This window comes from Dermacentor silvarum, chromosome 2 (genome assembly GCF_013339745.2).
Source record: "Dermacentor silvarum isolate Dsil-2018 chromosome 2, BIME_Dsil_1.4, whole genome shotgun sequence".
NCBI classification, from domain to species: Eukaryota; Metazoa; Arthropoda; class Arachnida; order Ixodida; family Ixodidae; genus Dermacentor; species Dermacentor silvarum.
Window position 1 is genome coordinate 181,701,780 of NC_051155.1, and position 26,471 is coordinate 181,728,250.

General features: G+C 44.6%; 1 protein-coding gene across 1 annotated transcript in view; it reads right to left on the reverse strand.

Annotated features, from left to right (window-relative positions):
- Positions 1-5,150: 5,150 nt before the first annotated feature.
- Positions 5,151-26,471, reverse strand: part of LOC119440596 (uncharacterized) — a 118,563-nt gene continuing 97,242 nt past the window's right edge. Inside the window, exons 4-7 of the mRNA XM_049661993.1 lie at positions 23,440-23,542; positions 16,670-16,734; positions 13,480-13,606; positions 5,151-8,088 (exon numbers count right to left, since the gene is read on the reverse strand). Coding sequence (XP_049517950.1) covers positions 13,500-13,606; positions 16,670-16,734; positions 23,440-23,542 — 275 coding nt within the window. The 3' untranslated portion in view covers positions 5,151-8,088; positions 13,480-13,499. The remainder of the gene's footprint in view (positions 8,089-13,479; positions 13,607-16,669; positions 16,735-23,439; positions 23,543-26,471) is intronic.

Consider the following 26,471-nt stretch of genomic DNA (forward strand, 5'->3'; position numbering starts at 1 on the left):
TCATACCTTATCGGTCAGTAGCGGCGCGTCTCTCGATCGCCGCCATTTTACCCCATAGAGTTCATGCAAAATGTACTTCGCGTTATCGCAGGCTGACTGGCGCGCAGTTAGGTTCTAAATATGGCACCCACCTCGCTTGAGGAAACAACTCTCGACCGAAAAACAAATATTAATGGCACCGAATATTGTACTGGTGGGAATTCCCAACTGCCAATCCACTTGATGTACTAGCCCGCTAAACATACTCAGTGGACCGTCCAAGATGAATGGGACTCGCGAGAGATCAGGGAGGTCACTCCCACTTTGTGTGAGTATTACAGCTGTTGTAACTTCTTTCTTCCCGTCCTCATATCCCTCTAAAAAATGGGGAGGGGTCTCCGAATGTCATCAACAAAACTTTTCATTTATGACAGCATCTCTTGACTGATCGGCGCCCTCGCGGTTTGACTCCCAAATTCGGGACGTATAAGCAGTTATCATAATGGAATTATGCAGCAACTTATCTATAATCTCAGAAGCATATGTCGCTATATTTATAGCACCTGAAAATACAGTCATATGATATTGTTGGCTATCGGAATGTTCTATACTAAAATCGCAATTTATATGGCCTCTGCGCAATAATTGAAAGCGTATGGTTGTCTGTTCTGTTGAATGGTGAAGACTAGCCATAGAGATATCGGTCGCTCTTGTCTATGAGCTACAGGGATATTGATATGAAAGAATAAACGTCATCCGTAGCTTTATTTGTAGATCTGTAGCACAGATCTACAAATAAAACGAGATACGCGTTTCCATTGTAGCTTTGTGCCACAGCCTGGTAGATGACAATTTTCTCTTTCCCGAAGCTTTCTCCACCTTGCGCGCGTCCACAGAACTGATCTGCCATATTCAGGAATATTGCGATATATAGGGTGTTCTATTTCAGTAGAAACAGGTTCTTTTTTTTTTGTTTTTTTTTTTTAAGGAGACTTAGCCTATGGGAGGATGCTTTCTTCACAACTCATCCATTCGGCACAGCCGACACATGACAGGTATTATCGCATGAACGACATGCCCCCCCCCCCCCCCCCCTCATCTTCTTCCATTCGTTCTTGTGTATATTCGTTCTGAACTGTACGAAATATAACCCGCCGTGGCTGCTTAGGGGCTATGGTGTTGCGCAGCTAACCACCAGGTCGCGGGATCCAATCCCAGCCACGGCTGCCGGGATTCGATTTAGGTGCATGTTAAACAACCCCGGGTGGTCCAAATTATTCCGGAGTCCCTCACTGCGGTGTGCCTGATAATGAGATCGTGGTTTTGGCACGTAAAAACCCCATGAATTATAATTAATCAATTGGGGACAAATATGCTATGTCTGTCTTTTCACGTTACGCTAACTGAATAATTAAAGTAGTTAACTGTATTGTTATCGTCCTTACGTTTCCGTCAGCATTGCACTAAAGCAATCATGTCGTACTAATCTTATCCCGAATCGTCAGTTTCACGTATGAACAGAAGATCCCCCTCCCCCTTTCGGATTGCTACACCTTGCAGGAAAATATACCATGGTAAGACAGCCGCCATCTGCTGCTTCTAACAAGGCGGGTGGAGTACCAGAGATTTCACGATATAGATGTGGACAGGGTTACTTCCTCATAATAGAGCAGTGCTAATTAAGCAGCACGTATACGGAGTGCAATTGTGAATTTATAATAGCGATATGGGCAGGGACAGGTTAAATGTCCACCCTGTGCTATCCGTGTTGTCAGACAAAGCGTTAGCACTGCCCCTTGTTTCGCGCTTAGCGTGCTGCACTATACAGGGACTACCACTCACTATAGGACTACTATGTCTTTAACTTGAAAACATTCTCCTCCCTTGTTGTTCGCACTTCGATGCTGCACTTTTTCTTTCCTGGTTCAGGTCTACAGGTGTCTTGTGAGACGCTAAGAAAGTCTAATGTGATGCTCAAAGTGGAATGAGTACTGTTTACCAACAAACACGCATACCTGTTTAGATTACGTAAGCAGGGACAAAGAGCATAGGTACAATTATGTCCTACATGATATACACGTGCAGAGACGAGGCCGGGAGGACACGAATCCTTGTCATGTCCACTTTATTGCTGCTCCCCTCCGAGATACTTATTCGTCTTCAACGCAGAGCAGCCACCATACATGTACATACGTGCATCGAGTTTGTACGGTAATAACGCTACATGCAGTTACGTATTACACGCAGTTACACGTGGTTACGGTTACGTATTGTTCGGTGCCCTAAGTCGAAATTCTTTTCATTGGGTGGTTTGCAAATCTCCTTTCTTTCGTCAAGGCGATGTTGCGTCCCGAATTAGCCGGGCGCATTCTTTGACTGTTTCCATCGAGCCAGGCCCTTTCATCGGCGTCGCCCAGACGGCGACATGTGCCCGACACCGACGGTGACGTGCCAACAAGCGTCTCAAATCGGCAGTGCGCATCCTTGGGGTGCGCACTGCCGATGTTCTGCTGCAGGAGTCGTTGCTTTGCGTTCCCGGTGCGATTCACGCTATTCATGATTCAATTCGTAATGACTTCATTATACGTGCGTGTGCACCAGGAATGTATTGCGATTATGATTTGTTACGTCGATAAATAAAAGGAACAACGAGGTTGCAATGTTCGAATCAATAGCCAGTGCATGGCTATAGCAGATCAGAGGTACACAGAAGGTGGGAACCTTCTACGCCATTTATTGCATACCGTTGCCTTAATGTTTCCTCGAATTTCTTGAGGCATATGTACAGGCAAGGAACTGCGTTCCAAGCTTTTTTTTTTCTTCGTTACTGAAAGAAGCATGCAAACGAGAGACGCAAGATAAAAAGACCAGATTTCAACAGCAGGAAACCCTAAGATCTCTTTATTAGATATATCGAGATATATATATATATATGGCATGTATATATAATATATATATGGATATAGGTATATTGTATAAGCTTTGTCTTGTTTTTTGTATTCTTGGGGAGGAAACGGAGCGGGGAATGGTTGATCCCAGCTCCTTTTCATCTGGCCTCTGGAGCAGGGTCTCATCCGTAGAAAGCACCCATCGTAGGCTGCGCGGATTTCATTTTGTTTCCCTTTTTTTTTCTTGTTCACTACACACTCGTATAGGCAACAAATGAGAAAAAAAAAGATATTCCTTAAACAATCGCAAAACAGCACGCAATGATGAACACGAACAGAACTGGCTGTAGCAGCTAGTGCCGAAGAGCAACACCGACGCTGTTCAAAGCGCGCTATATCATGGCCTCCATGAACACTCACGCCCCATTTCACAACAACTGACCGCGGGCCGTTTCCCTGAGGCCACGTTGAAGCTATTCAGTTTCATACAAAGATATCTAGGTGGTAATCTAGGCGATGCACCTGTAAAGCCTTAATGAGAATCGTGAGTAACTTTTCCTTGACTTCGCCCTCGGCTCCGCTTCTGACATATTCGTAGCTTTGTCGGTGTTCTTGAGTTTAAACGAGAAAGAGAACGCGAAACGACAACAATTAGCTCAATTATAACATTCATGGTGGGAGGACCAGTTGCTTCCGGTTTTCTAAAAGACTCGCGAGCCACTCTCTCGCAACGATGCTAAAAATATGCTTCAAAAAATGGAGTATAAGAAGGCGTACTTACGCTCGTAGTCAGGTCATACCGCAAACTAATGAAAATTTAATTAGTGCTCGTCATTCCTACACAATCTACGAAGCGATAAAGACGGCTTCATTAACACCAGCCCTGATTTCTCTCCAGTGATGCTGACGATGCCTTCTCCTGCCAGTGCGACTCACAATAACTGCGAAGTTTGGCTATAGAGATCTCTAGTGTATCACAGGCACGATTTGACTAAGCACCAAATGCTGTTCGGAGTGGCACCGTTCTTTCCTAGAGGCTATTGATGGAAGATCAGGCATACTCAGCACACAACCGTTGATTGCATTTTTTTTTCTTATGTCCCTGCCACCACGTACCTCTGACTGCTTAGACTCTTTAACATGTTATCGTTCTTCGATTTGTTTCCTGGATAAGCCGCTGTGTCACGGCCTTGTCTAGAGTTGACTCACGCAAGGAACACTACGTTCTTGTTAAGTTTACCGTTAAGTGAAAAGGGTGCTTTGAACGTTACGAACTTTAATACTAGATGGTAACTACAACTGAGATTGAAAAAAGTGGGATATTAAAGTAAGCGTTGAACTTAGTCCGGGTAAACAGACGAAATAAATTCCAGTAAGTAAGTGTACGGCCTCACTAAGAAACAGAGCAGCTAAAAATAGTTAACAAGCATCAGTGCAGCATTACCAGTTCAACAAATGTACCCGCGTGTGCAGCCTCAACACTCTGAGGCCTCAAAAAAAGAACAAGAAGAAAAGAAAATGCGAGAAAAGGAAATGTACAGAAAGACGTAGAAGCCACTGATCGATCGTTACTCATGCAAAACATGGACAAAGTGTATGTTTTGTTTCAAGCGAAATTTTAACTTCGAGCACTTGCACGCAACAGAGGTGTTATATTCTGCGCAATATTCCTAACAAATCTTAGTATTCGACAATAAACGCGTAAAGCTGCTTGCATCAATGTAGGCAATCAAGGAACTACTCTCATCTTTACCATGACAGTATCGGCGAGCAAAGTTAGCCTGGAGAAACAGCTAAAGCATTTCCTTCAAGTGCTAAGAACGCCGTTGAAGCTTCGTCCGTTTGCACAATAACTCACAAACTTCAGTTCTTGCTTTCCTGCCGCAAATTAAATACATTCAATGCACAATCGCAAAACCTCCCTTTTGCTTCTGCGATAATCAGAACACAGATAAACTTACTTTAAGCTTGTTCGCTCGCTCAATCCGACATCTGAAAAGCAGCGAGTTCCTTTAAACACATTTTGTCAGTCGTTCCGGCACGATCACTCCCTGCCGGGATGATAGCGTCTCAAGTTAGGATAACAGAAGTGCGCAAGTTTACCTCTCGCAACAGTCATTCGGCGGTGAGAGCACTCGGAGGAGAGCTTTACCGAACAACACGCATCTACCGCTAAGCAACTTCAAAGTTAATGTTTTCGGGGCACCTGCAAAGAAGAATGGCTGTGCGATGCCCCCGAGTATCATCATCTACACGTTCATAAGTTGTTTTTTAACTCGATAGAAAAACACGTCGATACCGGTCAGTGCTAAGAGTCGCTACCTGTGGTGCTGCTTGCAAAGCCAAAACTACGATAGCCTACTGTGTACAAACGCGCTAAGCTCTCTATAACGTTTTCTGCCAGGAGCCCCGACTTTTAATGCTCACGCTTAGCCACAGGCGTGGGCATGACATATGTGTATTTGTGAGTAAGAGTATAGGTGAAGTATAGTGATCTATTCGTTTGTAAGAGATAGTATATATAGCGTGTAATCTCAGGAATACGAGTGTAAAGTGTCGTGCGAGAAGACTAAGTACGCGTGACGGCTCCTGGACAGTGGTAGCCGCGATGAAAACGTGTGGTCAAGAATTGTGTCGCGTTGCGAAGAACCGTGCGGGAGCGCGCTCGTCACGTACAACATAAACGCGAAGCGTCCGGTCGTGCGTTTCGCGTGTGTGCCGGTGCTGAAGGATTCGTGCTCGGTAGTCGAGGACGTGTGGCTGGGCACATTCACACCGATATCGCACATTCACCTGCTATAGCGTAGAGTATATAGAAAATGCGCGCCAACAGTGTTTTTGCCCGCGTGTGGTGCTCCACTCGAAGGAACGTCCGTGTAGAAAACTCGCGGGAGCTTACCGCGAAGTAATGCGCTTATGATTCCCGTTCTCCGTCTCTCGCTCTCGTCCTTGTGGATTTCTGTACAAAGTGTGGTCGTTTTGTAGTGCTACGTTCCAGTTCACTAGTGAAATTGATAGAGTATGCGAGTGGGAATCAGTTTACCTCACGGGCCGCGCGGGGTCGCTGCCAAGTTGTAAAAAAAAATTGAAAAAAAAGCTTCCGAAACAAACCAAATCAAACTATCGGAATGCAAGGCTGCGCTTTAGAAAACCGTTCTCAAGATCTAACTTCGTCAATAGCTGCGTGAAAGTTTGCAGGTATTGTCACTTTGGGACACGAGTTGCTGCTCCTGAGGATGCCGATACTAAAGAGCAGAAAGGTTACGAACTTTTTTTTTCTTGTCATCCAACACCAATTTCGCATTCGACTCATTTTGTGCTGATTTCTGATTATAATAATGATAAAGGCAGCTTTAAATCTGTTTGTTTGTTTTTTCGCTTGATTCCGGTCGCAAGTGTAGCCGGAAACTTGGCTACAATACCGCGTCCTAACGCGTCAGACTTTTTTTTTGTCATGTTCACAACTCTACGAACATTAATGCTTCTTATCGCACACGTATCTGTTCACATTTTTCCTATTGCTTGTTTGCCTGTTTTTGCTGTAGCAGTCATTAAAGCGAACAAAGAAAGCGATATACGTGAAGCTTGTATCTAAGAAGCAAAAAAAAAAAAAGATAGGAACTTGGTTTTGTTTTTCTTTAATGTAATTTACTCGCGAGTCTGTCGTGCAAAAACAGCTAAAAACAACAATAAAAAACTTTACTCAATGCCGACCTCAGCTGCAAATTTCGCCTTTAGTAGCTACCACACACAAAGTATGCGGTCGAAGAGTCAATTTCGTGTTTGTCAAATTAATTCAATTCTCTATGTAGATCACGAAATTAACTGAGTTTCATCCAGAGCGTAAAAGAGCGTGTTGCTCGGTTTTTTCCTGAATTACTAAAACGTCCCCTGTCATGCGCTATGCGCCGTTGAGGCAATATTCATTTGCCTACGCAAGACGTTGTCGGTCAGTCAAAAATGATGGCACGGTTCGGGTTTTCCGAGAAGCGAACAACCGCATCTAATACCGGCCAGCGCAAACATCTGTGTTCAGCCATTTACCACTATGGAACCCCATAATACGGAATGTCACTGCAATGATAGCAGCAAACACAGGTACACAAATTCGGGCACTTCTAGTTAAACGTCGTGAATGTGGTCTCATCAAAGCAATGGCCCCTTGTCGACCACATTAGTTTCACGGGAGGCCGATAAACCATGGCAAAATATGCAGATATTTTCAAGCTGTGAACGTACTCCGACCGCGTTGCTCCTGCTTTGTACGCCTTTGTGGTCACTAATGTGAAAGAGAGGCCCCGGGGAGAGGCGATCTGCACTCATTGTAAATAATGTAAACGCCACGAATACGCCCGGGTATACTTGACGTCGCAACATGCAAAATGGACCGAGTGATTCTGCTGAGCGCGCTCTGACCTGACGAAGCGTGCTTTCGAGATGGCGCGTCCTTCTTAGCCATGCATCAGTTTCACGAACCAAATTGCTCAATCAACTTTGAACACTTCATTAAATTTTCGGTTGCGCTTTAATGGTATATGTAAATTGTGCGAAGTAAGTACGGTGTTTTAATTCATAGCGTGTTTCACAACGCGTTTTGTTTAGGGCCTCAACTATGTTCAACTGCTGGTCTTGCGTTTTCTCTAGATATTCGCAAGCCATACTGCTCTGTTTTTGTGCAAGCGTTCCGCCTTTTACGCCAGAGAACCTCTACACCAACCCCTGCAGCTGAGAGCTGATTCTATTGTGCGAAAATTAAAAAAAATAAAACATCACCGGACTAGTAGTTTTCGCAACATTCGACAAAAAAAAAACCTTTAAGGCCAAAAACAATAAATTATCTCCCCGTTGCTTGTGACTGCATCTGCAAAGAGTTATTTCCCTTTGTGTTGATACCTTCAACGATGGTTCACATTGCTTTCCACAAAAAAAATTGTCATCAAAGAGAACCGAGAAGTCATGACCGTATGACAAATGTTGATGGCGTGCGCAGGTAAATATATCACCGAGGAACAGTCTCTGTGGGTGAATGCATGGTGCGATAGTCACATAGAGTATTACATGTCTGGCAATGGGCGCGATGTTTCTTTTTTCTTTTTTTCTTTTTCAGCCCGTGAAGACGAGTGCCGGCTCCTCCGTCAAAACAAGCGGGATCCGTTATAAGTCCACGTCTGCATACGCGGGGTTTCGACGCCTGGACGCCACCTCTTGTTTCCTGAGCCACCTGAAAAAGTGAACGAAAGGAGAGGAGGTGATACTGAGAATGGCACTCTTTCTTACGAATATAGTTACTCAGTGTGGATATATATCTGCACGCAAGTGCGTGGGGGACGGGGGAAGGCACGGCTACATTGTTGTAAGCCTTAAGCAGTCTTCGCTTTTTCCCACGGAATGTATCACTTTCTATGTAACATAAGGCGCCCTGAATTATCATTTTCTTGCAGTAAACCAGGCGAGGACACCTCACATGTATTTTTAAGTTATAGTTATCAGATTCTCGGTAGAGGCGATAAGTGTTCGTCAAGCCAAGAGCAATGTAAAAAAAAAATCATATGCTCTGATTAAGTACTATACTAGAACCGTGGCCTACTTCAGGTTTCACGCGCAGGGCATTACGTTGTGCGACAATTACGTGTTGTGCGCATTACGTGTTTTGCTAAAGTACGACGAGCTAGCCTCAAAGTAGTGAGAATGCGCATGCGGTTGAACATTTACACTTTTTTTTCAAACCTCCCAAGCTTAATTTTTTATTATTTTTTCATGTCCATCAGCATTTTAACTACTTTTTTACTAATCATAGCGGACTAGCCCCTATCGAAGTATAATGGAGTAGAAAGAAGTGAACGCAGCCAAATTCTGCTCTTGATATCTCAGGTGAACCTAATCTCATTTAACCCTGATTTCTTCTTACCTTCCTGTTTTGTTCAATTTTGCGCCTGGGACGGTGTCAGTTTCGTTACATCTATTGACGGGGTGTTGCTGGAATACTCGGCAAAATTTATTTCTGCGTTTAGAAGCGAGAAGAGAAAGTGCTCAGACAAATATAAGAGCGGTTGGACGTAGCAATCGTTCAGTAACAGCAAGAATTGCTGCCGAGAAGATGTTGATGAATGATCCTTTTGATCGAAAGTGGAGCCCCCTAGCAAGCACCTAAGCCGAAGGCACCTTTCCTTTGCCAGACGTTTTCGGAAGCAGAACGAAATAAATCCCATTGACTTCGGGATATCTTTGCTTGCGGGGAGTGAAGCAAGTGAACGCTGCGTAAAAAGCCAGCGCAAGAAAGGGTCTAGCTGCAGCCAATACATCCAACCCTTTGACTTTGCTCACCTCCGTCGCGTGAGCGAATGAAGCGTTTCGCATCTGGTTTGTCCTCTTCACCCTGCGGATCTCAGGAACTCTAAGAAGTTCTTGAACTCTAATAAATTAGGTGGATTACAGCGGGCAGCAGGAATGCTGTGGCATACAGCCAATTTGGAGCACCTGCCTTTTGATCCTTGGACTCTATTCGCCTAGTAGATATGTACAAAGACCGCATGTTCTGGAGGTAGAGTCAAAGCAAGGTCATTTTGCATACACCAACAAGACATGCCGTCTTGCGTTGAATCGAATGATAGAATACTTGCCCGCGGACAAAAAGAGTTAGCTCATACTCAATAAACGAGATTCGTCACTTAGCAGGAAAAAAAACACTTCCGATTTTGATTGTCCTATTACAGATCGTTTAATCGTTTTCCTCGGGACTGAAGTCATATGTTCATAACGTGTGCTGATTAGTGCTGGAAGTTCTATCCTTAAGGATCACTGCAACAGGATTCGTCGCGAACTCGCAAAAGTCACGACCAGAGTTGCCGCCCGCCCTCAAGTGACGTAACTGTAAGTTTGCCGCACAGACAAAGGCTGAAGGTACAGCCTTCAGTCGTCATTGCGTGCATTGTTAATCGTAGACCATGTGTCGTGCGTCTACCTGTGGTATATAGGTGAATGCCAATTGCCGGCATGGTCCTTGGCGAGGTAGGATAGTGAATTTTTCGTAACGCACGGTTGCCATGACGCTTTGACCAAATCCTCAACGTCGACGCCAAGCGTTAAAGGTTTTTGTGAAGTTCGTCCGCAATAGGGGCAGGGGCTGAGGGGATTCGAAGACAATCAGCATACACGTAGTACTCATATTCAAGCAATCAATTTTTTACCCAACGTAGCCATATTTATTGATCTACTTAATTCCTATTCTATTACGCAGAACCGATGGCCCCACACGTATGATTCACGATTACTGTCCGTCTTCTCTTTTTCCTCAAAAATAAACTTCAAATTGCGATTTGCACAAAGAAAACCAGAGAGAGACGTAAGGCCGACTGAAGTTCGATGTTTTTTTACAAGTCACTCGACCTTTCGGTAAGAATTTACTACATGGCAAATCGCACTCCCACTAATGGTCGTGGGTTCGAGTTCCTTAACTGTATCTTAATTTACTGTGTCTGAATTAACTTCGCCCCAATTAAAACCAACGTTCGTGGGTTCGACTCCCGCCAAAGGTCGTGGTTTCGAGTCCCTTAACTTTATCTCAATTTACTGTGCCAAATTAACTTCGCCCTAATTAACAACAACGGTCAGGGGTTCAACCTCCACTAAAGGTCGAGGGTTCGTGGCCTTTTTGTACTATCGTTTGGCTACGCCGCAAACGCCGGATTTTCCGCCTCCTGAGCCATTTAATTCTTTCGTATTAATAACCAAATCAAAAGGGGCTAGATTCTCATCAGATACAAAATTTCTATTAAAAACTATAGATACGATTTAGTTTCACTTTTCGCGACGAGAGTGAAGAAAATTACTGGAGCTTTTCAGTTTGTTCCGTGCTTTCCTGTTCTTTTGTCTTTCTTTCTTTTTTGGTTTTTGTAGTTCGTTCTATTCCCATGCTTTTCTTTTCCCATTTTCGCTTTGAAGATACAGCTTGTTCGCAGCTCTTATTGTGCCCTCGAGTTCTCATGATACAGTGAACTTGATGGATGTGGCAGCCACGCAAGAACAATCAAGAACAGTGCAACAGAATATTTGGCGGTGGAGGCAAAGCCGGTGAAATTGTTAGAAGTTTATGATCTTTTTTCTCATTCATTACAGGATGACGAAATTCGAGATGAAGGTTTCTCAGTTTTTATTTTCACTGCACATCTCCTGATGTAAAAAAAAAAATCAAACAAAAATAAAATAATGCGAACGTGAACCGATATACCCGACCAGACATTGAACCGAGCAGCCATCGGTCTGGATTAGCCCGGCTTGAATTTTCGTCACTCTCGTTCGAGGCTTCTTTTCTACAGTTCACTCTCCCAAATTTCATTCTCTCTTGTCTGCTATGCGGATATCCAATCGCTTCATGAACAACAATAATAAAAAAAATATTGCTCCACTTCTCGACTCGGGTGCACGCATAATCTGAAGCCAGACAATAATATTTTTTAAAAAATCGAGAATTATAGTGTCCTAAAACCCGGCTTACACCTCCTGAGAAACTCGCAGTAAATGTTTTATGTGCGCGACTGTTCTCGAGGACAGCAATTTCCGAGGACAGGAAAGAGCTCTTAATAAAATAATAATAATAATAATAATCATAATAAATAAATAAACTTTATACACTCTGGATCATATAGAGGGCTCGTGACGGACGATGTATCCGGAGAATATTATTTTTGCGTGCAAAGTTCGGGAAAACGTGTCCGGGCGTTAAACGATGATTGCGCAGATGCTGTCACTGCGGATTAAATCTGCTCGCGCTTTGCTTGCCAGAGGGATTAAACTGCCAAACCTTTGCTTTAGTATTAACTTTTTTTTGCGTATCATCAGCGTTTTCTTGCGCATCGGGAACAAATCTTTCGTTTTTTTCTCGTTTTTTTAAGTCATTTCACTACACACAATCACCGATCTGTGTTCTTTCGTTTCTAAATTTCTTTTCTCAATTCGCCGAAAATGATGGCCGTGCAATCGACTCAATGAGTCGAGAACGCATAGAAGAGATCGGGTTAGCGCATAGCGATTATCGCTCAAGCTTGCGGATGATGACCGTCGTTTGGCGGAAACTGCCGCCTCGTTTCTTTCGGCTCCCAGCCATGTGCCGTTCACTTTTCGCATAAGCGTTCAACGAATCCCCCTTCGACAGTCGTGTAGCTTTACCCTTCTTATCGCCTCCCCCGTCGGCAGTGCGGTTCATTTTCTGTTCGGCAATCAAGTCCAGCTGCGACTTCCACGGAAACGTCGGTTGCGCGTCCCACCCTTCTTTGGGAGTCAAAACTCGCACGCGCTGCTGCCTTCATTAAGGCCGCGCAACTCTCCCGCTATCTTCTTAAGGGCGGCTGATGTGGAGCTTCTTTTTTGACCGGTGGCGTCGCGCAGTACGCGATAGGAATGAACTTTAATTGAGCAGAACGAAGCTGCAAGCTTACATTTCAGACGAGAAGCTGGCCATTTGAATATCGACGTTTCCTTTGGAGGATTGACATCATGAAGTGCACAGGAAGGCCTTAATTTGTCAGCCGAAGCGTGCATGTATTAGTGTGATGCTCGCGCATACGGGTAGAACCTGCATCTGTGGTAGTGCCATGGAACTTACACTTGCATCCTCTCGTTAGAAAACTAGAATAGTTGATGTTCGGGAGTTTAAGAACTAGCGCTTCCTGTTTTTCTAACCTTGTACGTACCCGCGAGATTTTCGAGCCAGGATTTGTGGGCTAGCAAGAACGTAGGAGCGGCCGTAACGGAATACGTAGCCATTTTGCCAATGGTCGTTTCTACGTTTTCACTCTCCGTAAAGAACGCGCGGCTGTATGCCATGAGTTCGCTGGTTTTCTTAATAGTCGCGGCTGGCGCGTTTCGTTTGGAGGTGGAATCTAACAGTGTGCGTGTCTTGAGATTCAGTTGCTAGTTAAAGCCAGAACCCACGTGATCAAAATTAAACCGACGTCACCGTCCCTCCCATCGCCTTTACGGCATCTGTTTCAGCGAAAGTATAGGTTTGTGACGCAAGAACGCGTGAATCAATCGACGAAATAGTGAAGCCGTCAAGTTCGCACTATTCGTGCACTTTCATTCGACGTTCCACTTTGTGACAGCCGCCTGTGGACCACTAATTGAACCATGCCTAAGAGCATCGGCAACTTATATGAAAATCGCACGATGCTGCAAGTTCTAGAGCACTTTTTTCTAAACACGAGGAGGCCAGCATCACTGCATAATTAATTGATTGATTGACTGATTGATTGATCGATTAATTGATTGATTGATCGATCGATCGATTGATTGATTGATTGATTGATTGATTGATTGATTGATTGATTCGTTGATTTATTGATTGAAAACTGGCAGCATAGTGGTTTTAATCTCTTTTGAGGAGCCGGATATTGCCTTACGCGACAGTCCATGAAAAGTTACTGAAAGAAACGGGAAAGAGGGTTTCAGATCCTGTATAGAAAACATATCTCGCCATCACTTTATGGGTCTCCACGCCACACACGTACGCTTTTGGCTCAGCTCCAGGCGGCCAGTAAGCCCAAATTTTGCTGACGAAAGCTTTCCGGAATGGCCAGCTTTTTCCAAAATACGAAGACAGAAAAGTGGTGCGTGCCTCGCGCAGTGTCAGCGGGGCTAGCTGATGTGCGACCGGCACAGACAGCAAAGGTGGTGTCCCAGCTGGCCGTACAGGCCTCCCTTCCGGCGCCACTTGAACAGCCCTTCCTCGATCAGGTTCTTGCCTGCAAAGATACACGTCGCGGCATGAGCCCACCGGCCGTAGCACATTGCTTGCGCGGTGACAGCGTTAGCGAGGAGCTTTAGTCCCAACCGTGTCTCACCAAATAAGAGCAAAGCGAATAAATATTTTTCTTATCGAACCACTGAATGGGCGCGAATAATATACGCTGTAGTTATTTAAAACAAGATTCAGTTTAACAGTGTATTTGGAGTGGATTCTGATATAAGCGCTCAACCTATTCACAAATATTTACTAAATGGGGAACAAATAGACCGTCATGGTTATTGCGCCGTAACCTCACAACAGAATAAAGATTGCTGTACTATGCATAAACAACCCTCAATATAACACGTACAGTGAAGAAAGGCAATGCGTTAGTTTACCATATTACGTCAAATTGTTACTTCGTATACGCGAACGCTGCATGCAAGAGTGGTGTTCAGCAGAAGAACAATTTTCTACGATACCATACTATATATATATATATATATATATATATATATATATATATATATATATATATATATATACAGTAAACCTCGGTAATTCAGAAAATCCGATTATTCGGACTCGTCCTGTGGTTCCGGCCGGCGTATGCATTATTCAATGCGATCATCATCATCAGCCTATATTTTATGTCCACTGCAGGACGAAGGCCTCTCCCTGCGATCTCCAATTGCCCCTGTCTTGCGCTAGCGTATTCAAACTTGCGCCTGCAAATTTCCTAACTTCATCACCCCATCTGGTTTTCTGCCGACCTCGACTGCGCTTACCTTCTCTTGGTATCCATTCTGTAACCCTAATGGTCCATCGGTTATCCATCCTACGCATTACATGTCCGGCCCAGCTCCATTTCTTCCGCTTATTGTCAACTAGAATATCGGCTATCCCCGTTTGTTCTCTGATCCACATCGCTCTCTTCCTGTCTCTTAACGTTAGTCCTAAGATTTCTCGTTCCATTGCTCTTTGTGCGGTCCTTAACTTGTTCTCGAGCTTCTCGAGCAAGTTAAGCTCGAGAATGGGATCAAACTCTCGTTAATTCGGACGTACTTGGCCACACATTGGTTAATTGGGACAACTTTCGGAGCTCGGCAAGCGAGGAGCGCCGCAAATGAGCGACTCGAAAGAGCAACAACGGCGCTAGCGTCCAACCGAAACGTAGCGGCGGAGTCCGCACCGCCGTAGTCATTAGCGGAAATCGTACGCGAATGACAGCAACACCGGAACTCTTCGTGCCTATTTGTTCCTTCAAAGCCTTTATTCCTCCGTTTACCGCCGCGCATAGCACCGCGTTGGCCGCGCGCCTTCAGAACCGCAAGGTCGCCGTCCATGATCGCGTCGACAGGGGCCGCGGTTTCGTCTGCAGCGGTTGCGGCAAACAGTAGTTTCGTTTTAGATGCGAAGCAGCTTATAGCGGGGGCTTTGTCCGTCCCTCCTCCGTTCCGCGGCACTCCCACACCCCCACAGCGCATGCGCGTCCCCTCCCTATATCTCTTCGTCCCTACGCCCTCGGCCCTTTCTCTCCTCTAGGATCCGCAGCGGCGCGCACGACCAGGTGGTGCAACCGCCTGGCATACTCCGCTGGGGGCGCCATGGCAGGTTCCGCGGTATGAAAATGACGGAGCGCGCGCGCTCATTCTCTCTCCTGTGCAGCGCCGCGATGAGCGCTTGGGCCGCTGCCGTGAAACCATCTCCCGCTCAATCTAACCATCTCCACGCTGCTTCGCATCCACACATGGTTCCCTTTAGCGGGAGATGGAGTAATTTTTTTACTTAGTGCAAAGCTTTCAAGGATGAAGAGCACGGTCTACATCGATGGGCGGCTACCTGGCGACACGGCCGAATAAATAATCGGGATGTGCGCGCGGTAGTGAAAAGCCTTTCATATGTGTGCCGCGGCCGCGTTGTGAAGCGAGGCCTTCGCCGCTGCGAGAGCTAATCAATCACGAGATGACGAGCATTGCAGTGTCTGCACTGCTATTGTGCAAAATAGAGACAGGATTTGCTGATTCGTTCAGTAAATAAAAGCGTGTTGACGTAATAAGCATTTGTTCATTGGTTTCTTGATAGCCTCGATAATTGGACATTCGGTTAATTCGGACATTTTTTGCGGTCCCGTGAAATCCGAATTGACGAGGATATATATATATATATATATATATATATATATATATATATATATATATATATATATATCTGCCCACTCGTGCAACTTGCAATAGCACTTGCAACTAATTATTTTAGTAACTTGTCATATCTGTTTTCAACTCGAAATAACGTACTTGTAAGCTTGGTGCTTCATTCTTATTAATTTTTTCTTAGATTTTGTCAAGATTTATTGGGATATTTGAGAGCATCGACAATTTTTTTACACGCGGGCACTGGAATGTTACTGTTTTCGTTAGATTTGTCGAGTTTCGTGTAATAGTTAGAAGAGTCGCTTAGCAGTAAATGTTTGGTATTTCACAGTTATTTCAATAACAATGGCCCGACCTAGATCGGGATGATCTTCATAACATTTAAATTATAGCTAAGCGTAATCCTTTTCATTAAATGAGAGAAGCGTGTAGTAGAATTTCTACAACTTCAACTTACATTAGAAATGACTGAGAGCAACATATTCGTCAACAGAAGAGCACAATTTTTTTAATTTGAAAATAAAACTAAGGATATAAAGGTGTAGACACGGAGAGATCGTGTGCGTTTATGGGCGCAGCGCTAGCGAGTGTCGTGCTCCGGCGCATTGCCGAATTACTTTATTTCAGACAAATAGAGAAAATAAGACCTTCCTCCGAGCCAATAATAACAGCCAAAATTTCGCGTGTAACCGACACAACACGGTCAGAATAAAGCGCTGCGTTCAGTCTACTGCGTATAGTTTCGCTTCACTGTCTACTTCAGCAATATTTGAACAACTAGCCAGTACCTCCACTCTGATCAATTCGAGTTGTCCTGCACCCAAGTGTTCGTCACTGTACATTTTGACCGTTGCAGTTAGAGAAGAAACAACTGCCCCATTGTTCTCACAGACATAATGGAGTGTCAAACAGCCGCGCGAACTTACAATTGCTTTCGTGAGGCATGAACTCCTGCATCTCGGCTAGCACTGACCGGACGGTCTCTGCATCCCTGCGCAAGAGAAAGTGATATACGTACAACGGCCGTCAGGGGTAACACGAACAATCGACACACATGTCCAGCGGTTTAGTTAGTTTCTATATTTGTACATACTGCCAATCCCGCTTGGGGTGATAGGAGGAGGGCATATACATTTTGAGAAAGACAAAGATGTTCGCAGCACAAATGATTATAAAAGAAGGAAAGCAGCCTGGAAAAAATTTTTATATAACCAGTGTCCAAAAAATTGGAGTGATTATACATTCTACAGAACTATATTTAAACATACAGTGTCTAAAGCAAAATAAGACTATGATTGCAAACATTTCGAATATCTATCTAAATCTAAAAACAAGCGAGCGCTTTTCTTGTTCTTCTTGGCAGAAAGATTCTTCCGCGTCCGAGTAACATTGACTCGATGGTTTTCACTAGTGAAGAAATGACGCAAATGGTAGAAGAAATTGCAAAGGGTTTAGAAATCCGATTCACGTCCTTGTTATCGCCATCTTCCAAGTTACGCATACAGCCCGATGATTTTACGGAGATCACAATGTTAGAACTGGCCACAGCAGTGGAAAGTATGCCACATGCTGCCCCTGGTGTTGACGGAATAACCTCAAAAATAATAAAAATCTTATTCAAGGAGTCCCCAGATGATCTTTTAGATACAGTGAATTATTCTCTCCAATTTTCGTGGATACCTTCCAGTTGGAAACTCGCTAAAATTATTCCGATTCTTAAAAATACTGGTGACGGATACACGCTTGATAATATTCGACCAATTGTTCTAGCCTCCAATTTAGCGAAATTAATAGAAAGAATTCTAAATTTTCGTCTTATAAAATTAGTAGAGGACAAAGAAGTGCTCAGCCCTTTCCAAATTGGCTTTAGATCTGGCTGTTCCATCTGGCACGCTCATGTGGACCTGGAAAGCCGTATAAAACTAGCACGTCGCCAGAGACAAATTGCAGCTCTAGTAACTTTAGATATATCAAAAGCTTACGATAGTGTAGAACACGAAGTTTTATTGAATCAATTAATTAACCTTGATTTCCCAAAATACATAACAAAATGGTTTAGCGAGTTTCTGACTGACCGAAAATTTTATTGTTCATTGAAAGGATATTCTTCAAATAGTCGTCGACAATCGCGTGGAGTTCCACAAGGAGCTGTCACGTCCCCTTTATTATTTAATATATTACTAAGCTCTATTCCTTGTCATAACGACATATACACATATGTCTACGCAGATGACATTGCTTTTTTTGCATCTGACATTGACATCCACTCCTTATATAATCGTTTGCAAACATACCTGTGCGACATAGAAAACTGGTTACTGAATATTCGCCTGTCCCTAAATGTCAGTAAATGCGCAATAATAGTTTTTCCTTTATTAGATCCAATACATATAAACTTAACTTACCGCCTACAGAACATACCTCAGGTGGACTCTGTAAAATACCTGGGTTTAATATACGATGACCGGCTAAACTGGCGCACGCACATTGAATACATAAATAAAAAAGGAGTGCGAGCGATTGGAATGCTAAGAAGGCTTGGCAACAGTCGATCAGGAATGCGGAGAGACTCTCTTGTCGGATGATTTATAAAATGTACATACGGCCAATTTTGGAATTCGGATGTGTTCTATATTCATGTGCGCCGGCATACAAATTACATCCCCTTGTTCTTCTGGAACGGGAAGCTTTACGCCTGTGCCTTGGATTGCCAAAGTTCGTTGCCAACAATGTATTATACCTAGAAACACATTTACCTTCTCTTTTGTGCAGATTTCGGTTATTAACGGTCTAAACATTCTTAAAAATGTATGAATTCCCTATAAATTTACAAATAATTTTCATTTCCCAGCCTGCAATATTTTTTCAATCTTCCTGGCCCCGGTTCCACACTCCTCAGGTCGTTTTCGTGCAGGTACTGGTTGGTCCCTTAGATGTACGATTATGTGAGATCCCTCCAATTTGCACTGAGAGAGAGAATCTCCAAATTATTTTCGACGATATAGATCCAAACAACGCAAAATTACTTTCTTACAGTATATTAAATGGACTATTAGAAAATCACTTATTGGAGTTAAAGATAAAAGCCGTCATAGCGACAGATGCCTAGCAATCAGAAGAAAAATCTGGAATTGGAATTTTCTCTTCCGCTTTCGACTGGTCGTTCTCCTTAAGACTTCCAGACTATATACCAGTATTTCTAGCTGAGTTTCTTGCGGTTACATTGGCTCTACGAAAAGTGCACTCATCAATCTCGGAAGTAGTAATCGTAACGGATTCTTGTCATTATGTTCAGCTCTCACTGCAAGTAGTGGCTCACAAGTTTCGCGTACATTCCAATGTCTTATTCCTTCTAACTTAAAGCTAATTAGATTGGTATGGGTGCCTGGTCATAAAGGATTAGTTATTAATGAATTAGCTGACAGCTTAGCGAGAGCTGCCCTTAGTGGTCCAATCCTTCCGATTCTTCCTGTATCAGCTTACATAACCGCGGCTAGGTTCAGGAGACGGGCAGTCATGCAAGACTCCTGGAACCTGCCATTAACAAATCTAACTGATTATCGACACCTCCTATTTCCTTGGAACAGAAAATTCTGCCATAATAGAGAACTTGAAGTCCTCTTTACCAAATTCAGATGTCGCATTCCTACATTAAACGTTTATCTACATCGATCTGGTCTGGCGCCCTCCTCCTTGTGCTCATACTGTGGTGAAGACGAAACAATAGGACACTTCTTCCTGTCATACCGCCGTTTTTCCTCATTAAGAAAACATGCTTTAGAAGAAAAATTTAACAGTGCTGGATTAAATTTAACGATACCCAATATTCTATCTTTTGGTGCCTCTTCTCTCGGACACTGTCATAGGGATGTTGGTGCAGCTGTTGTGGGGTACATAATTGAATCAGGACGATCTCCTTGCTAAATTCTTAAATTTTATATGAATAATTTCCTTTCGTCATTCAAAAATTTTCAGAAGTGATCCTGATTAGACTCCGATAATTGTTTTCCTTCAATCACCCGATTCTTGGCCAATCCCCCATAGTGGGTACGAGCCACTTTTAAAGGCAAGCAAGCAAGCAAGCAAATGAAGTACCAGCCGCTTCAGCGATGCTGTTGGCTTCACATTATCTGTTTCAAAAATGCCAAGACTTCATTGATGGGTACACAGATGGCTCCGTTACAACAAAAAGTTCAATATGAGCATTTATCGTTCCATATTTGCTCGAAGAATATGTATGTTGGTTGGGTCATTTTTTGCTTTCAATGACATTGGAGCTTGTAGTCAATTTACTAGCCATCGGTTTCATCAAACTGTCAAAGATGTCAAGAAAATGGGTCGTCATCACTGATTCATTGGCGCCTATTAAGATTATTGAAAAGACAGCTCCAGCACAAATAGACGTACATGTGACCAACGCATTCCTGTATACTAGTCTATGTACTAATTTACTTATCAATAAAAATAATTGAATTGAATTGAATTGAAAACAACTTCCTCAAGCTGCAGGGTTGAAACAACATATGGTATTCCAGTGGGTTCCAAGTCACTTCGGAATGAAAGGAAACGAAATTGCGGGTGCGTTGGCAAGAGCGGCTCATGACCATTCGGCAAACCACCTTATTCCTATGTCCCTGTCCGGCACAGGGCGAATATTACGAGGCCTCAAGAGAAGAAGACCATGTGCGTCGAACTGGTTCACAGAAAGCACAAAAGAATCAAGTGTGATTCCTACACCTGTGCACACCAGACATCCGTTGGCTTTGTTTCAACGAGAATTTTTCAAGACACATTCTTACTCTTACTGTGTTAAGCGCTCTTCTGTTTTATATAAGTTATTGCTTAATGAAAAAAAATTATACCATTTCTATTTTTTAAAGGCAAGCACGTATCCACCGCCAGCAAACGACGACAGCTACTCATCTGTTTATTTTTATCTGAATAAAAAGAAAGTAGAAATCTTCCGGAGACACCGTAAACGTATCGCTCGATGTGGACACCAGGCTCCATGTTCTTGGCCGGTCGCCTTCAGGTATACTTTCACTTATGTGTGACGCGGTCTCGGGTACGACTACTCATTGTATCAATCCTCACTGGATCAAGAATGCACTGATTGGCTAAGCCAGTGGGCGGAACGCTCACTGGCTTACTGGGCGTTCGAAGAAGTCGCGCATCTTAACGAGGATAACCGCACGGCGTGTTCGATGGTTTCTTTAGGGCTGCACTGGTAGCACACAAGTGTGCCCGCCACTCCAATAAGGAGGGAGTAAGCTTTCGTAAAAGCTACCCATAGACGTAGGTGGCATAGTAGATTTGCGTCTCTGCGGGAGAGGTGCTATGGAAGTTGTAGCTCCAACGAAAAGCCCATTCTGGGCAGACGATACTTTGTTGAGACGACACTCTTAATATTCCTGGAAGCTCGCGTTGCCATGTGAGCAAGCAAACGAAGACCTCGTCGCTGCGTCCGGGCAGGGTCATCAGGAAAGTCGTTACCGACGATGCCACATTGGCCTGACAGCCATTAGACTATGTTTGTCCATTACGCAGAGCTTGGTGCAGAACTTCTCTTACTCATAAGGCGGGCTACTGACTCTAAAGGGCTGCCTTTGAGACACCCATTTTCGATGTTGCAGGACGAAATTAGCACCAACGCGCATAATCACATCTGTTTCCGGAGACGTCGCCATATAATGCAACTTGAATTTAATTTTGACAAATAGGGCTGGTATTACAACGGCACACGTAGGTATAGAGGATCAGTCCGATCCATCGGTGTACATGTGCAATCAATCCCCGTAGGCCCCATGTGCTATATGAGTCCTTGTTGACTCCATTATACCACATTCTTTAGTAGCGTGACCTGCAGTGAGGGGCCCTACTGTGTGTGACCTGTACTGTGTGTTCTACTTTATTCTTTGAGATTTGTCATCGCGCTGTTTCTTTCCTCTTTCCTCCCCTCCTTCCTATCTTCCATTTCTATGTTTATGTCTCCTCCTCTCTGAAGAGTAGGCAGGCGTTGTGCCCCTTCCGGTGGCAGTTGCCAGCCTTGCTCCTCGCTTTCCCTTTCCTGTGTAGATGTTTTCAAACCAAATAATAATAATATACCTGGAATATCGAAGGAAGGAAGGAAGGAAGGAAGGAAGGAAGGAAGGAAGGAAGGAAGGAAGGAATGAATGAATGAATGAATGAATGAATTAATTAATTAATTAAATAATTAATGAATGAATGAAGGAAGGAAGGAAGGAAGGAATGAATGAATGAATGAATGAATGAATGAATGAATGAATGAATGAATGAATGAATGAATGAATAGACGGAAAGACAGGAAGGTTAGCCAGTTCTCAGACCGGCTGGCTACCCTGTGCTAAGGAAAGGGAGTAAGTGGAACAAAGGATAATAGAAAAGAGATGTAGAAAAAATGTAAAGAAGAGCACAAAAGAATGAAGATTATGGCACTGCTTGAAGTCTGTCTCTGAGACCAGTTCTCCCCAAGAATCGTAACAACGCTTTCAAAGCCTTCTGTGCTGAGGACGGTCTCGGCCAGTGTCCTAGGATTCTCTCCTCTGACAAAGGGCGTTTACCAAGTCCATCTAACACGCTTGAAAGTTCTTTCCTGGGCGCACTGAAGCGGGGACACTCACAAAGAAGGTGGGCGATTGTTTCCTCGTAGCTACAGTTGTCGCATGTAGGGCTGTTGCACATTCCGATCCGAAAGGAGTAGGCATTTGTGAAGGCCACGCCAGGCCACAAGCGGCCCAGAAGCGTCTCCTCAGCTCTAGATCTTCCTGACGGAAGACGGAGCTTAGATTCGAATAAACCAACAGCGATGCGATGGTCTTGCAGCTTTTGTAACACACGACTGAAGACAGCGCGGATGAGTAATGTTTGAAAATGTGGCTTGAAGTCTCTGCACTGGCAAAGTAGCCCTGGATATTGGAAACTTGACATAGGTAGATGTCATATGCGGGCTCTGAAGTTGTCAACTTTGGCATAAGATAGGGTTGAATGGTCTCTATAGCGATTATGATTGTTGCATGATAGGAAGCACTTCGAGGAAGTCGTAGACTCATGCGCCACGCCTCGCCTTGTAAGACGTAGAGTGTGCGAAAATTAGAGTTGCTTGTATTTGTCAAAACTGTGAGGTACTGACGGAAAAACCCCAGAAATTGAGCTCCATACAGCTCCAGCATGAACCTTATAGACGTGCTCTAGTATTTTCCACACATAAACCTTATCACGATAGTAATAGACGTTTATCTCCTCTTGAAGATGGAACTGTGGGGACTTCACGAAAGTTGTCTGTAAACGATCGCACCTAAAAGGCACCTTGCTGTATGAAACATATAAACACAAGACACAGGGATCGCAGGAACATGGCAACTTTAATTGACAGCAATCAGCAAGCAAAGAATGCATCAGCCCGGATTTAACGTTTTGTCAAGGAGATTTCAAGGGGCTCCTCCTCTTCGTCAGGCGAATTTGCCTTCACCGTCGCCTAACAAAGACGATTCTCCTTGTCGAACCTTTGGATTCAGGCCTAATCATTTCTTTCGTTCACGTACTGTCAAAAAAGTACCAATTAGCGTCTGCAATTAGCACGACATGGAAAAAACGACTGTCTGCGATAACGTAAACACGGTAAGCATGTGGTCTCGATCTTTGATCAAGCGTTTTCTCGGTTCTCCCCGCCGCTTACCTGTCAATGGAACGCAGTTCTTCGAGGTGGTAGTCTTTGGGCGGAGGCCTCCATAGAACCAGTCTGTCGAGCACCGCTACTCCTCCCGGCGGTCCTACAGGCTCTGCAAGAGTTGCGAGGTACGCAAACATCGGAAGCGTGAGACAGCGCAGCAAGACTAAGAGGGGAGATTGAAAAAGCAACCACACCAGCACTGCACCAACCTAGCCCGAATGCAACTCGAACTAGCCTAACAAATTCCGCGCACTGGTGCAAACATTAGCGTGACGATCGTCGGTGGACACACATCTAGTAACTAAACCTACAAAAATAAAAACAGGCTGCCCGACAGGCCCACGACCGAAATATTTTAAACGTGAGACGGTCTTTCATCAAGCAGCTTGTGCTCCAATAAATTATAAAATATCCCGGGCCCGCTTTTGAAATCCTTTCCCGCGTGGCGTTAGGAAAGAGCAGCTTGCGAAGCCCACTTGCGTAATTCCCCAAGATCTATGGCGTGGCTGGATTATGGCAGTCCGCATAACAAAGAGCAAAAAAAAATGAATGTGTGCCCACCCATTGTGTCTGCCTCTAATAAAGATAAACAGGACGCCGTCGCCGGTGTAGCACCGTACGTTATACTTTACCAGACTTTACTACCTTGCTTGCTTCCTCCCAATCACTTCACCAGTCGAAAAGGCACGCGTAAATGTAAAAGCAAAATATGAACAAAATTAAAAATAACTGCGATGCACGAACGAGGCGCACGCGGTGAATAACGCCTAAATTTCACAACCGCTCACATACTTGAAATGTGTCACACTGCGGCCACCTGGCTCTCGTAGAAACATCTTATTCCTCTTCTTAGTTTTTTTTATTATTATTATGATTATTTTTGCACCAGAACAAGTGATGCAGAAAGCTAGGAAAGTTAGTACTCTTGTGCGGAAATGGGATGGGTCTCTTTCAAACTCTTATTATCTGGTGCGAACGCATTACCGCCTCCAGTTACCAAAAGGAGTTGCAACTCAGCCCTATATTCGCACAACTAGTTTTACTTCTTTCAGATGCGATAGCCTTTGTGTAGCTTCCCTTTCGTTCGTGGCTCACTCTTTCCATGGCAACTAACACACCATCCCAGCTATCAACACCGCAGCCTGTGCAGTGCTTGTGATATTGCTTGCCTAAATGTATTTCTCGCACTCTCTCTGTCTTTTCACTTTCTTTCTTTTTTTTCTTTTTGTCTGCCCAAATACAAAGCATCTGCTATGTGTGAACTGCGTGAATTTTGTGTGCTGTGCGAGACGGTGGAGAAAGGACGACAACGAACACCAACCTCTGTCACGAAGCATCCAGTTTAGTATGAAAATCGACGGCACGGGGTATCAGAATGCTCAGAAAAGGACGAATATATAAAAATATGTTATGAAAGTACGGAAAAAAATATGAGAACAATGGTACCATATCGAAATGAAATGAAGTGGTACGAAGCGAATGATTCCAACCTGTTCATCTGACACTTAAGCTAAACCTAGTACCTGCAAGAATAGCTCAAGAAGTCAAGAACTTAGGCACCAAGTTTAAATAAAAAGAAGATAAGCATATTTATTAGGGGAGCGCGAGATTAAAACTGTGATTAAACACAGTTTCGCCCTAAGGGCGAAGCAATGAATGCGATAGCAACACAGCAATGTCATACGAAGTAAGGTGAGCGGCTTTGGTAGCAACAACACGCAGAACTGTTGTCGACGCCATCGGCGTTTTGCCCGCGTTCGCTCAAAATGCGTGCGGCGTTGGTGACTGTTGCCGGAGCCTCTGATATAAATAGGCACTGCGTGCCGCAGCTAAACGTCGCCTCCCTTCTCTCCCCCTCCCCCACGGCCTCTCGCTCGTTGGAAGAAGGCGCGTTTGCTCTACATACATGGTGATTGTGAAGGAGAACAGAGACGCCTACTTCTGCAGCCCTTAAGCGAGCACGGCGCAGAACGCGCGTTTGTTCTCCGCCGTGCGTTCACTCCCCGTGAAAGACGCGCCCCTCGCGCCCTTTCACTCGCACATACAGCGTTCGGCGCGCGGCGACGATTTCTTCTCCAAATGACGTCATACGGAACCTCACGGCGACGGCGACGGCGACGGCGACGCCGACGGCAGAAATCTGCTTTTGAGTGTCCATATAATTGCTATCGCAATAAAAATCACAGCATATCCACGGGGTGAATGATGATGAGTGGGCGAAGCTCCGGAGGGAATCATCGGATCTCCCGCTTAAGGGGACGCTAGCACAAACGCGTTAGAAACGTGCAGTACTCTCTAGTAAGGGGGAGCGGCCACAGCGTCTTACGCAGCCATTTACACATGCCGGAACGTGCACCGCGTTTGCCGACGCCATCACATGACTGCTGAGAGAGTATACCCCCCGTATTCATAAACGCTCCTCGACTTGAACTTGACTTGCCACCGCCTTGGGCAGCGCGTTCGAAACGCGTTGAAGGTAAGGCGGAGAGGCCACAGCGTCTTACACCAGCTTCTTACACGGGCCGTAACGCGCTAGCACAAACGCGTTAGAAACGCGCTAGAAACGCGGCCTTTCGTTAATGTTGGGTATTTATTGCCATCGTGGTGCGTGTGTCTATTAGCGCTTCGTAGCGTAGTGGTTAGCGCCGCGCGTACGGAAGCGAGGGGTCCCTGGTTCGATTTCGCGCTACGGACACAACTTTCGGAATTTTTATTGCGATAGCAATTATATGGACACTCAAAAGCAGATTTCTGCCGTCGGCGTCGCCGTCGCCGTCGGCGTCGCCGTCGCCGTCGCCGTCGCCGTCGCCGTCGCCGTGAGGTTCCGTATGACGTCATTTGGAGATGAAATCGTCGCCGCGCGCCGCCGAACGCTGTATGTGCGAGTGAAAGGGCGCGAGGGACGCGCGCTTTCACAGGGAGGGAACGCACGGCGGAGAACAAACGCGCGTTCTGCGCCATGCTCGCTTAAGGGCTGCAGAAGTAGGCGTCTCTTTTCTCCTTTACAATGACCATATATGTAGAGCAAACGCGCCTTC